Source organism: Hibiscus syriacus, unplaced genomic scaffold (assembly GCF_006381635.1).
Source record: "Hibiscus syriacus cultivar Baekdansim isolate YM2019G1 unplaced genomic scaffold, ASM638163v2 tig00111309_pilon, whole genome shotgun sequence".
Classification (NCBI taxonomy): domain Eukaryota; kingdom Viridiplantae; phylum Streptophyta; class Magnoliopsida; order Malvales; family Malvaceae; genus Hibiscus; species Hibiscus syriacus.
In genome coordinates this window covers 1,440,169-1,454,202 of record NW_024063052.1, presented here as the reverse complement: position 1 = coordinate 1,454,202, position 14,034 = coordinate 1,440,169, and the positions used below count along the sequence as shown (strand labels likewise).

The 14,034-nt window shown below is 32.8% G+C and overlaps 3 protein-coding genes across 3 annotated transcripts; 1 reads left to right on the top strand and 2 right to left on the bottom strand.

The window, feature by feature from the left end:
* Window positions 1-1,931: 1,931 nt before the first annotated feature.
* On the top strand, window positions 1,932-3,288 carry LOC120158200 (auxin-responsive protein IAA5-like). The gene is made up of 4 exons (XM_039169096.1): window positions 1,932-1,949; window positions 2,512-2,734; window positions 2,817-2,952; window positions 3,195-3,288. Exons 1-4 carry the CDS (start codon window positions 1,932-1,934, stop codon window positions 3,286-3,288), a joined length of 471 nt encoding a protein of 156 aa, XP_039025027.1.
* Window positions 3,289-4,224: 936 nt separating this feature from the next.
* LOC120158198 (callose synthase 12-like) lies at window positions 4,225-4,836 on the bottom strand. Its single transcript, XM_039169095.1, has 2 exons — window positions 4,413-4,836; window positions 4,225-4,325 (listed from the first exon to the last, which is right to left on the bottom strand). The coding sequence occupies exons 1-2, from the start codon at window positions 4,834-4,836 to the stop codon at window positions 4,225-4,227; spliced, it is 525 nt and encodes a 174-aa protein (XP_039025026.1).
* Window positions 4,837-5,666: 830 nt separating this feature from the next.
* Window positions 5,667-11,331, bottom strand: LOC120158205 (putative uridine kinase C227.14). The gene is given in 13 exon segments (XM_039169100.1): window positions 5,667-5,884; window positions 5,979-6,007; window positions 6,104-6,165; window positions 6,311-6,397; window positions 6,965-7,038; window positions 7,239-7,297; window positions 7,373-7,403; window positions 7,492-7,684; window positions 9,764-9,841; window positions 10,759-10,802; window positions 10,897-10,986; window positions 10,988-11,031; window positions 11,195-11,331. Coding segments are annotated over 13 exon segments (945 nt in total). The 5' UTR covers window positions 11,250-11,331; the 3' UTR covers window positions 5,667-5,785.
* Window positions 11,332-14,034: the final 2,703 nt, after the last annotated feature.

The following is a 14,034-nucleotide window of genomic DNA, read 5'->3' as shown; positions in this document are numbered from 1 at the left end:
GACTTTAAGTAACTCTCTAAAGCTTTAGCACATGATTAGGAATTAAACTAAGATCTTTAAGATGATTTTTGGTGTTTTTCAAACTTAAATAAGATTTTTTTGGGTTCGAGTATCGAAACTGGATGAATTGTGACAAAATTTGAGGATTTTCAACTGAGCATTGATACTATTGGGGAGAGTATTGATACTTAGGATACTAGTATCGATATTGGGCCACATTTTAAGTAACATAATCCATTTTTGGTACCGATACTCATAGGGGTTGATACTTGACCCTAGGGTATCGATTCTAAAAGTAGAGTATTGATACTTTCCACTTTGGACGGTTAGATTTGATCTTTTTAAGGCCTGTAAGAGCTAAGGATGATCTGTAATAGTGCAACTTAGTCCGTGAGGGACACAAAGGATGAATAGGGCCTACAAACACTCGTAGGAGTGAGTTTCAATCGAAGTAATCATACTAAGCGTAATACGTCAAAGTATCTTCAGTCAAGCACATATCGAATAATTAAGAATGAGGATCGTTGCATGGGATATACTAACAAACAATATGATAAGTAAGTCAGATTATGAAATAGTGAAATCGTATACTACAAGAATGTCAGGAAAATGTGGATGTGTGGTTGTCATTCTAATTCAAGGGTGAATTGAAGAAAATCGTAGTAAGAGCAATTAGAGTGTTGCTACCAGGAATGAATCTGAGTCAGATATCGGGCTAGCTAGTTACAAGTAGTGAACAACAAGCACATTAATCATTGAAAAATCATGAATCGTGTGAACTCTTTACAAATAGAAATGACTAAAATACCCTTAAGTGCTAATGACCATAATCGATAAGCTTATTAAACTATCAGAAATAACAAAATAATAAAACTTGCATAACATTCTAGATGAGGGAACGACCGAGATAACAACTAGAGAGAGGATGACCTATGTCATAACCATTTTTTTAAAAAACATTTAAGTTTAAAAAATAATTATGACTTTATTTGAAATTTTGGCGATTTTGAATTAATTTGAATTATCTTTGAATATGAGTCGCCATCGACCTTTTAGTTAGGTAGGTCGAATACCTAAAAACGTCTTTTAAAACAATTTTAAGAAAAAATAGCTTTTTAAGACAAAAATTGGTTTGCGTTATTCGAAAATTCATTTTTAAGGGTTCGAAAGTCAATTACGTGTGGGGAAGGATAAGCATCCCCACAACACCCAAAAATTGGTACTTAGTCACTTATATATTGTTGCGACAATGGAAATTATAAATCGAATATAAAGTTAAAATATGATCCATTCATTAAAGTTTAATTAAAATGCTTCAAATTAATTATTAGGGAACATTCCTTAGTTTGAGAAGAAATCACGGGATTTGCACATCCTCCAATGGGAATGTTATCCTATTTATTTTTCCTTTATACGAGAAATGTCCCCTCTCCAACATTATAAAAAAACAAATCGAATATAAATCAACTATCGATAATTGCATAAAATAAATTACTATTTTAAAAACACTCATTGCATCATTTGAATTAAAACAAATTATTTTACATTTTAAAAAAATAAGCTCGATTTATTTCAAGTTCACATTTCGTTCGAATGTCGTATCGGATCGCACTATTTCGATCAAGCAATGCTTTCCACGCCCATTCTACAAACAAGTGTTCTTGAAAATATTAGAGTAAAAAAAGCGTTAAAAATGAATAAAACAAACATTTTGAACAATCGTTCGAAACCAATTTCCAAGAGCAAAGAATATAGACATACATAAATAATACAAATAAATATATAACATACATACATACATGGTAAAATGTAAGGAAACAAAATCTAATTATGCAAAAATTAAATTATGGAAGTAAAATAAATAGATAATAAAACACAATAGTTAAGCAAATAAAATTAAGTACTAAAAAATAAAAAGACAAAAATAAACGATGAGAACATTAAAGCAAGTAAAATATAAAGACTGAAATTAAATAAAGAAAATAAAAAGGTATAAATTAAAAAGTGCATAAAGTTAAATAACATAAATAAAGTGCAATAAAAATAAAATTTTATTATTTATCCTGGACTAGAAATAATGCGAGTCATACACTGGGGCGGTTCATCGCAAGGACGTACATGGTTTGAACATAAAATAAAACAAATAAATAAATAAAAGGTTAGCATTTAGTAATTAGCGGTTAGAAAAGTGAGCTTTTAGCAGAGTCCAGACCATAATAATGTCGGTCATACCCTGGATCGGGTCACCACAAGGTCGAATCGAATAATTCAAACAAATTAATAAAAATAAAATAAAACAAATAAAATAAAAAAGTTAGTGGTTAGCAGAGTCTGAACCATAATAATGTGGATCATACCCCAGATCGGGTCACCACAAGGTTGAATCAAATATTAGAAACAATAAATAAGTAAAAGTGCAATAAAATAAAAGTTAGTGATTAATGTGCAATAAAATAAAAGTTAGTAGTTAATATGCAATAAAAATATATACAAATGCATATATGATTTTAGGGCTCAAGTTGTAGGGTGGCCGCCAGTCCGGTCATTCCGAAAGAAAATGTTGTCCACCCAAACGAGTGCCGAGGAAAGCAGCAAGAAGGCCGCCTCCGTGAAGGTGAGCCTCGATGGCGCACCGTACCTCCGGAAAGTGGACTTGAGGATGTACAAAAGTTACCAGCAACTGTCCGATGCCCTAGCCTAAATGTTCAGTTCTTTCACTATTTTTTCACTATTGGTACATATATGAAACCAATATCTAATCAAGCTTAACCTGATTTTATAATAATTAATTGATTCTGGTTTGTGTAAATATGAAGGGAAATGTGGATCCCAAGGAATGTTGAAGGATTTCATGAATGAGAGTAAGTTTATGGATCTATTTAATGGCTCTGAATATGTCCTAATTTATGAAAATAAAGATGGCGACTGGATGCATGTTGGTGATGTCCCCTGGTAGTACGTCCCTATTCATGAAAAAACTTTAATTCAAGCTATATATATATATATATTTTTCACACAACATTTTCCTCCATTAAATCAGGATGTTTATCGAATCGTGTAAAAGGTTACACATAATGAAAGGAACAGAGGCGATCGGACTCGGTTAGTGTTATCTTCTTTTCTTTTCGTTTGTACTAATTATTTAATCAGATGAAAGTTTTAGTTTAACGTAAATGAATATATTATAATTTCAGCGTCGAGAGCCCTGGAGAAATGCAAGAACAAAAGCTGAAGACCGTGATGGCAGTTGGAAATATTAGTATTATTAATGGAGTGATTTTATTTTGAAGTTTAGTATTTATTATGGTCAAAAAACAATAATGGAGTGTTAGTGTAAGTCGTGGATCAGGAAAACCCTTGTTTAATGTTTAGTAGCTCTACTGTTTAATAATGACTTGCTACAAAGATATAATAAAACACTCTACTATGTATTTGTGTTGTTGTAATAAAATTGTTTTTTCGCTCTTTATTTTCTTAATAATGTTTATTGAGAATAATGAAAAATTGAGGGGATAAAAGGAAAGGTTCAAAATAGGGTTTAATTTGGTAACTGGTAATGGAAAGGGAACAAGAGCATGTGGGGATTTATGTTGTGCATGTAAGCTAATTTAGGCACAGCACAGTGAAACGAGAGAGAAAAAGAAGGATGTGTGCTTATGGTATGAAGTTCTGCGGAAAAGGAGATTGTGTTTACATTTTTTTCTTCTTCATAATATTAGTAGATTCGTTCAAATCTCTAAGAATATTATCTTTAGTAACTTAGATGGTGAAAAATAAATGACAGATGTTATAACTCACACCCCAAGGCAATAAGGGTGTTCAGATTCAATCCGATCAAAAAAATCGATAACCGAAAAAAGCGGAAACCGATTTAGTGTGTTTGATTTTTTTTTAAAAACCGATCGGTTCGTTTTAAAAATCTGGAACCGATCCAAACCGAACTGAACCGATGAAATGAAATATTCAATTTACAAGTTTGAAATAAACCCAACCTATAACTCAATTGTAGAGCGTTTGACTGCAGATCGAGAGGTCACTGGTTCGAGCCTGGTTAGGCTCTAGCTTTTAATTTTTTTCCCTTTTGCTTTCTTGATAATACAAACTCTCAATGGGAATTAACAAGGGTATGTTTAGTCCCTTTTGCTTTCTTGATAATACAAACTCTCAATGGGAATTAACAAGGGTATGTTTAGTCGAAAGCAAGCTGAGCCATTGGGAAAGAACTCATTTACCAGGAACTCTATTGCTCCATTGTATAACGATTACAAGCTGAACTACCCGATAGTAGATGTGCTGTTTTGCGGCATATTTGTCTTGAGAATATGCTATAAACACATAGATCCCAACAGTCACAATCATTTATATCCAAGATAACAGGTACACACCAACATTGGTGCTATGATTCGCGATACCCAACTGATACACGATACCATACTGGAAGAAGAAGAAACGAAGGTCCAAAATGATCTCTAGTAGCTTTCCCCAAAGGCCTGTTGTTCTCAAATGGTCTTGTTCCTCATACCACCATATCTCCCAGCTCTTATTGGCTTCTGCAAGTGCGCCACCTTTACACCATATCCAATTCATAAAATCATCAAAATCATACACCGTCTTCAGCCAGTCAAACCCAGATGGGTTGAACACAAAAGGGGACATTATCCATGACACCACAAGGAACCAACTTGAAATGGTCATAGCTATGTAAACAAATGAATCCTTAGCGAGGGGGCTATACGAAGCATACAAAACTAAGATAACACCAAGTTCAATTGCCTTCACAAAATGGCTTCGGGCATAAAGTCGATAATTTTCTGCAAAAGACTTATGCTCAGGCATTGATAATACATATGCTATTTTTTTTATGAAAAAAATTCAATAATTATTTTGAAAGATTAGAATCCAAAAACCGCATAAATCCAAATCGAATCAAACCGTACTTAATTGGATCAGATCGGATTTTTTTAGAAACATCCAAACCGATCCAAACCGCAAACATTTATACTTTCGGATCGGATGAATTTTTAGCCAAAACCCGATTCAAACCGACCGCGAACACCCCTGCAAGGCAATAACAAGATAAAAATTTTGAATAAAGAAGAAAAAATTCTTCTTTATAAAAAGATGTGATATTTATAAAAAGATGTAAGCTTATTTATAGGCCAGGAAAGATTACAAATGATAAAATTTAATTTAATTTGAAAAACTAAATAGATAAGTAATAAAAAAGATAAAATAAAATGTTGAATCAAAATATTATCCGATTAAAAGAGATAAAATAGAGTCTAAATGTTTTAAAAAAAGTTACAGTTGATTTTAACCAAGTATCTCGATTGATAAGAAATTCTTTGGATCAATCATGCATATTTTGATATGTTCTCACAAAATTGGATTTTTTTGAGAACATACTCATTATTTTTTTAAAAAAAATATTAAATTTATTTTACTGTTAATAGAAATGAAAAAAATGAAAAAGTTTATATACTCATTTTCTAAAAAAAAATTTGGACCTATTTTTTAATTTTTAAATCCAATACCGAAACTAAGTAATAACGTAGAGGATAAATGAGATAAAACGAAAATTAAACCACGATATAAATATAATGTCTGTCATCTTTAATCCACAAAAATTAAACCACGATACATGCATAAATGTTAACCACCCAAAGTAACAAGGGTTGACATCTCAAGGATCAGGGTAATAACATTGACATCCCCTTCCCCAATTTGTTTCTACACTAAAAGAGAATACAAACCAATTGCCCTTTACTCGAACATTTCATCAGGTTTAATTAACTTGAGAGAAGTCAATGGACTTGATTACCAAGTCAGCATTTTTCTTTGATTTCATTATAAACTCTGCATTGGGTCTATCATTGTAATTTACCTGCATAATAAATAATAGGTTGAGAATCAGAAACAAAAACAAAATAAAAATCATCTCATATACTACTTTTTGGCTCCCTCAACATAAAAATTACCCGCCATTGAGCAACATCAGGGGGCTTTCCTGTAAAACAGGGAAACAAAAGCAAAACTCATAATCTTTAATTCTTCTTATATATCAGAGGTGCCTGCTTAAAACTTGATATCAAGGACCTTTTACCTGTTGAGATATGCCTTTCAAGGACTCGTTGCATTGCCGTGCCAAGGTCGACATCAATGAACCTTGAACAGAAAAGCAGTGCAGAGATCATATTTTAGGTATAGACTCAAGGGAATCACACTGTCAGAAAATTTAACATGCATTTGAAAATCAAATTGGAGGCTGTTAACGGTAAAAACGAGTAGGCAGGTGGAGCATGATGCTTACCACTTCTCATCAAATATAGACGATATCTCCTTCCAAACCCCTTCTTCGGACAATAGATAATTTCCTTCTACTATGGCCACTTTATGTCTGCAGGGGGAAAATAGAATTTGTTTTGATTGTTCATATCATCAACTAAAGCCCAACCAATCGACTACTACATGCCTGCTACTACATTTGAAAATTAACTCTGTTCCTACATGATGAAAATCAAAGTGAGCAAAACAGCTGAATACAAATAGCAACATTCATAAAGAATTGAAATCTCATGGAACTTGGCCTGAAATAGTCATTTTATTTGCATTATATTTCCAAATTTTCTCCAATCTACAGTTAATCTTTTTATCCAAAAAGGTAACAGGTCTAATTAGCCCTTTAGATTTCATATTCATCCATTTATACAATTTAGTATCCCAAAAATTCTCACCAAAAGATAAATTAACATAAAAAAATACATGTCCTTTTATACACTTCTCCAAACAAAAAATAAAAAATATAAGGTAGGAAATAACATTTGTAGAAGTTGATGGAAAGCAGACTATATTATATAAAAGTTTGCAGACAGCTACATTCAACTCTAAAAATCGTTATTTTGCTCTGTATTACATGATTTAGCATTAAGGGATTGCTGATTTTGAATAAATGATGTGAACTTACTGAAGGCTCACAAAGATGTCATCTTCAACAGGGTCTCCAACACCATGGTTAAATGATGGTGCATAAACAGAACCCTGAGACATGTTCTAATTAGAATAAAATTGCAGTTGTGGCACTAAAAGAAAATATACATGTATCTCTAATTTTTTATATCTCCAAGCATTCATCCACATGGATTGGAGAGACCAAGAGAGGGAAAGAAAAAGTACACATATGCCTTTATTTCAAGCCAAACCAAATGTTTGTTTTAGTTAAAACACCAATAGCTACCAACCTGATCCCTTAGATTCTTGAGGCAATTTAGCAGTAACATGGGGTCAAAAGTCCAAGGAGCTGATTCACCAAATGAAAGGATCATCAATTTACTTTCTAATGGAGTTAAGATGAATATCTAACACAGAAGCTCACCTCCCCTTCTTGCATGTGCTTCTTTTGGATTCTAAAATGAAGTTACGATAGTTAGAATCACAAACTACAAGAAAGCTTCAACTATTACAATTTAAAGTTACAGATGGAGGAAGCTTAACCTCCATTGCATCTAGTTGCGAACGATATAGATGGAACCCATCCATTGGAATAACTATAGCAACATCTGGAGGCTTAACTTGAGGATCAGAAGCACAAGCCCTATGGAACCATAACTTGTTTATGCGCTGTGTAACTTCAAAAGCTAGAGTACTTTTCCCAGAACCAGGAGGGCCAGCCAAACCTACAATATGCCTGCATGACCTCCAAGTATTCGATTTTATAAGAAGTGTTTCAGGAAAAGATGCAGAGAAGTGGGACAAGGCAAAACGAAACAACACTCATCACAGGAATGTGAATCCAACAGTTAGTTAAACACTTATAAATTAGGGTCCTGAACTACTCTTGGCAATTCTTTGTCCAGCAAGGTGGGAGTACCATTTGAAAGGGCCAGAAATACAGGAAAAGAGTGCAGATACAGCCCCCAAAAGAACTTCATTTTACAAGCGAAAGAAGTTCAATCTGAACTTCTTTGAGAAACTACCTCTCTGCAATTTAGGGGTGCTTATCGAGCGAGTCAATCGAGAGTTAGGCAGTGCTCGACTTGATCTCGTTAAAAAAATTTGTTGCTCGACTCGTTGCTCGTTAAAATTTTTCTCGACTCGTGCTCATTAAAAAACATGTTGCTCAACTCAACTCGTTAAGCTTGTTGCTCATTAAACTCACTAGAAATTTTACCTTATTTTTAAACTATATGTAAAATCTACTAATACTATACAGAGCTTAATATAAACATAAATTAACAAATTTAACCAAAAAATTTATCAAAAGAGCGTATGAAGCAATTTTAAAGCCTAAACTCCAAAGTAACAATTGTTACAATTCACAAATACACCAAACTAACATATTAAAACTAAGGTAACAATCCACAAATACATTAAACTAACATATTAAAAACATTCTTGAAAAAAAAAGTTCAACGATACATGATCAATTCCAAAAATAAGGAAATCAGCATCTCTTCGCTCCATTCATTGTTGCTTGCAATCACCAAACTACTAAAAAAATATTAAAAAAATTAATGAGTTGTTCACGAACTTATCGAGTCGAGTTGGACTTTCATTCATGGGAAAACCAGAAATTCTATTGTTTTTGAAGGGGGGAAGCTTGATCTGACAGAGTTGTTCTTCTTAACAAGAGTTAGGCTTGCTTCTTGGTTCCTAGCTAAGCATAAGGATATTTCTATCCCCAAGGACTCGTTGATTTCTGATCCTTCCTTAGGGGATTCTTATTCGACCTATAATTTCGTAAAGTCTTCTATAATCCCTTGGTCACCTCCCCCATGGGTTTCATTAAATTGAATGTGGATGCAGCCATTAGCAGTGATTGGAAGAAATCAGGTCTTGGAGGTCTTTTGAGGGATCATTCTGGTGTAATCCTAGGTTCTTTTCAGGAGCCTGCTGCTTCAGGACCTCTGACTTTGAAGGAACTTAAAGCTATTCAAAGGGGCATTTCTTTCTTTGCCTCTTTTCAAGGGAGGTTCAAAGATAGGCTGATTGTTGAGAGTGATAGCAGGGTTGCAGTAGACTGGATCAATGATGTTGATTCATGTCCAGTTGTATATGGTTTTATTGTTACAGACATAGTTGATAGTCTTAGAATTTGGGGGGGGGGGTTGTTAGATGGTTGCAAGGACAGCTAACATTGATGCTGATGCTTTAGCAAGGCTGGTTTAGGATGATTTTTATGTTGTTGGTATTTTCAGATTGGTTTTTAGTTCCTGTTAGGTTGGGGTTTGCTTATTGTTGTAAGGGTTATTTGGATTTATTTTCCATGGTTGTAATTATTATTTTCTATAATGAAATATAAGGCACTCTTTTCCTCCTTCAGCTGATTAAGGAACTTCTATACAAGCTCCATTAATCATGAAGGAGGTTTTTAATGAGGCCTTCAAATCTTATCAAAAAAAATTGTTAAGGTCTCAAGTTGTGCTCGAGTTCTAGTTGAGTCTACCCAAGTCGAGTTTTGACCAAGTTGAGTTCAAGCAACTCACGAGCTGCTCAACTCATTAAGCATCCCTACTCTCCATGTCTTTTTCTGAATGGTAGCATATGCAATTTTTGTCAAGAAAATAAAGAAAAGAATAGGAGTCCAAATTCTAATTGGCATTATTCTTTGCTTCATTTGGACCAGAAGAATTAAGAATTTTTAAATGCATATTATATTAGTAACGCAAGATCTATCTACTTGAAAACAGGCCAAATCAACAAACAACAATGACCAGTCATTTAGGATAAGCATAAATATTCCTAGATTCAATAAAGTAGAACTTACTTTGTATTAGGATTCGATGCTACTGCTGATGTAGGAAGAATACGCTCAGCCAAATTATCAAAAACCTCATGCATAGAACTTCAAACAAAATAAGCAAAACTATCATAAATACGGAGAACAGTAAAGAATAAAAGGAACGAGAAAACAAGTAAAACTGTTCAAATACCAGTTAGCATACATGACCATCTTTTGCTCTACAACCAATAAGCAGAGGACATGTAAATTCAGTAACATATTAACAAAAACACTTTCACTGGTACCATGTACAACACTTGCATGGAAAATATGGGTATGGATATCTGACCCTCCAGAAAATGGAAAAATTAGAAAAATAGTTGCCACATACTTGCATCTAACACTCATCTATGAGGTAAAAGAATTGTTGCTATTCCTTGAGGTCCTAGGTTCGAGCACCAGGAATGTTGGGGGTTGAGAGTTATCTTTGAACAAATACTAGCTTGTACTTACCCCATATTAATAAAAAATAATAATAATAACACTCACCTATGAGGTATAAGTAACAATTCTTCACACCTAACCACATTAGGATGAGATAAAAAAAACTAATTAATTTCTAATTCATATTTCAGATACCCCATGTACAGCAAGTTAAACTCACAGAACAAGCCAAGATTCTTATTAGAGTAATTCTATCAAAACTGACATTGAAATTTAAATATGCATAAAATTAATATAACTTTCCGCTAGAGCAGCTATCGAGAAATTAATTCGGCAAATGTATGTGCTTCTGCTAAAGCGTCACAAAATCACAAAATAAAGTGCACTAGACTGTGGGTTAAGGTAGCTCAATGTGATATAATCAAATACTGAAGAAATGCATTTTAATCTCAAACAAAAACAGATATTAACAGTGCAGCGGCATGCAAATAACTTCATTGTCTCGCAAGGACTGATGCATAAAGAAATGGAATGAGAACACTAGGCTTTGATTCCAGCATGTTCAGATCATCTTTCAAACTTCTAAGATAAAATACCTGCCCTCGAGAACCGGAATTTCTCTCTTTTGACTACATTTAACCTGTAAAAGAAAACATTAAATTCAAACTGCAACCAGAAGAAAATAGGAAGAACGGAATTAAAAAGAAAAAAGAGGCTTGCAGTATGAATTTAACCTTCACTAAGTTCTGCTTGTTACCGAGACAACATAGCCGACCAGATAAACGTTGTTCAGTTCTTGAATTCAAAGAAATGGACCCCGGGTGTTTGATCCCACGAAGGAAGCTTAACGCTCTTGAACAACAGAGACTCTGCAAAATAATAAACATACTCATTTAAAGACGGCGAATACTTAATGGCAGTAAAAAAAGAGGACAAAATGATCAGTGCAATTTCTAATTGTAAATGGGTTGTGGAAACTGATCACTTATTAGATAGTAAAATTACAAAATAAAGAGAAAAGGAGAGGGAAACCTGTTGAGGGACAGAAATAGTGAATTGAATTGGTGGAAATTGAGGAAATCTCCATAATCGAACCCCCAAAAGAAAAGATGGTGAGAGATGTTAGGGTTTAGAATTCAAATGCTTAGACTAAAAGAGATCTATGGACAACGAATCCGAATTCAACTGCAAAATAAAACTTCGCAGTCAGTCAAGAAGATCAAAACACGTGCTATTTCGGAGTTATTTGAAGTTGCAGCTGTTTGCCTGTTTTGTCTTGTTCCCTTCGGTCGTTACTCGTTAGATTAAGGCGTTTATCTTGGGTAAAGAACTAAGGTAGAATTGGACTCTTTTTTTTTTTGGGTAAACTGCATATTTAGTACTCCAACTATCTCATTTGTTCTGTCTTGATCATCTAATTATTTTGTTCAAAATCATATTTAACGTTACGTTTTGATTTTATTTTAGTCATTCACCGTTAAAAAATTAACAAAACTACTAACATTGTATTCATTATGGTGACACGTTAACATTACTGTTAAAATTTTAACGATGGGTAAACAAAATAAAACTAAAACTAAATATTAAGTATGACTTAAAAAATAGCTAAATGATCAAGATGTTAAAAAATATTAATTGGGATACTAAACATATAATTTATTCTTAATGGCAATAATACACTTTTTTTTATTGAAAATGGTGTTCAAATAATATTATTAAGGGTTAAATACTTCAAATACTACCGACCTTTAAGCGTAAACTTGACCAGAGATATGAGAAAACCTTATCGACCACCTACGTTTGAGAAGATCTTGAATGTGATTGTCACACCCCAATTTAGGAGTTATGTTTCTTCTATATTAAATATGATACTAAATAAGTTATAAACTATTTTGTATTGAGAATTTTATATAGTATATTTTTTTATCAAATAAATATTTTAAAAAGTCTACTTTTTAATTATTAAATATTTATAAGTACATAAATTAAGAAAGTGAAATGTTCTATCATATGGATAAATATGTATATTTTATTTTCAAAATTTAGTGTATTTCATATTCGAACACAATTAAATTATTGGTAGATAATTCTAGAATTTCTGTATTTCTATTATTACTACTGATTTGATATTTTTTTACTTTAATAAAAATAATACATTTTGAAGTGATGGAGGGGTGATTGATTGAAAGAAAGAACTGAAAGTAAATGATTATTTTATTATTATTTTATTCAAAACATATAGAAACAAAAATTTATAAAATATTTTGGGGGGTTTCTTAATAATATTTCTTTGTTTAACGTGATTGGCCATGGTTTCTGGATTTACTTTCTCAGCTCTTCTGGAAACCTGCTCTTCATCACTTTGATCACAGATAGCAGTTTCAGTTTTCTTTTCCTCTGCTCTTATCAATCAGAAAAAAAGTCATAACCCTACTCATCAATATTTCCAAACATCGGAATAGGAAACCAGATCCAAAATTAGCTCGGTCTTGGCTTCATCGAATGTTTACGTAGATAAATCGGAGCCTTTTTCTTCAAGGAAACCGAATGATTTTCGATAGATCTACGACCATCTAGAACCATTATCAATAATTGGAGGTTGGATCCGTGTAGAGGAGCACAAGGTTGTTTCGATGGTGTATTTTGTTTTCGAACAATGATCGTAGACAACGACCCGACGTGTTAGTCACCGGGTTCGACTACCGGCCGGTAAAACTTCTTTGGTCATCTTTAGAGCTTTGGTGGGTATGACTACAGGAAATGAAAAACAATGAAAGGAAAGTTGAAGTGAAGAAATAGCAAATCACGTGGGCGTTGGGGTACAGTTGATAAAGTGTAAAAGGGGTAAATTACAAGCTGAGTTATCCAAGTTCGGTAAAAATTTAACCTTGTCTTTTAGCTTCAGTATTATTATGATTATAGCATAATGGTTTAAATAAGATCAATTTAATCCATAATATTAGTAATTAAATATTATCGGCTCTTCAAGTTTTAAGTTGTGTAAATTGGGTTTTCAAATTATTATTTAAATTCTAATAAGCTAATTTCATGGCGAGAGAAATTATTTGGATACTAGTTAGTAATTTTGATGGCCTGGATCGTGAGGAAAATATTAGAAGTTGATTTCAAGATCGAAGACGTTCGAATGGAATTTATATGGTCGATCTATGACACGAAAATCGAGATAATACATTACTATCTTTTTATCTTTTATGGAAATTGTTGATAATGGATAAATGCATGAATGTATATGATTGGTCTATTATGCCTGTTTGATTATGAATGGATTCGAACCGAATACGATTTAAGTGATAAATTAGTTAAGACTATTGAATTATAAGTTTTGTGATTGAGGGATAAAGGAATCAGTGCTTAATATGTAAATTATAATTTATCTCATTAAAGATACTTGGATGGTAAATTAAAAGAATCAAAATTAGTAAGAGAGTTTTTCTGACGTTGCTTTCAGAGTATGATACATGTAATTAGGGGCATGTAAGTTGTATTTTGTTTTATATACAAGTCTAAAAATCTGTTTTATTTATGAATATTAGTAAATATTACTTTTGTATTTATAAATAATTTTATGAATTACATGTTTTAATAAAAATTTTAAATTTTTCGTTATTTTTACGGTGGGTCATTTCGGTGATCTTAATGTGACACTCCAAATCGAATTAGATTACCCGCATTGATATGAGGGATTACAGTGATGCACCATTGTTAACAGACCATTACCAGTTCTTTGTTCATGCAATAGGCAAATAGCTTGCTGACAATACGATTCAACCACTACCATGAGAAAACCACGGTCCCATGCACAAAAAATCCCCACAAAGATTCCCCATAATTCCGCTTCAACTACCGAACAA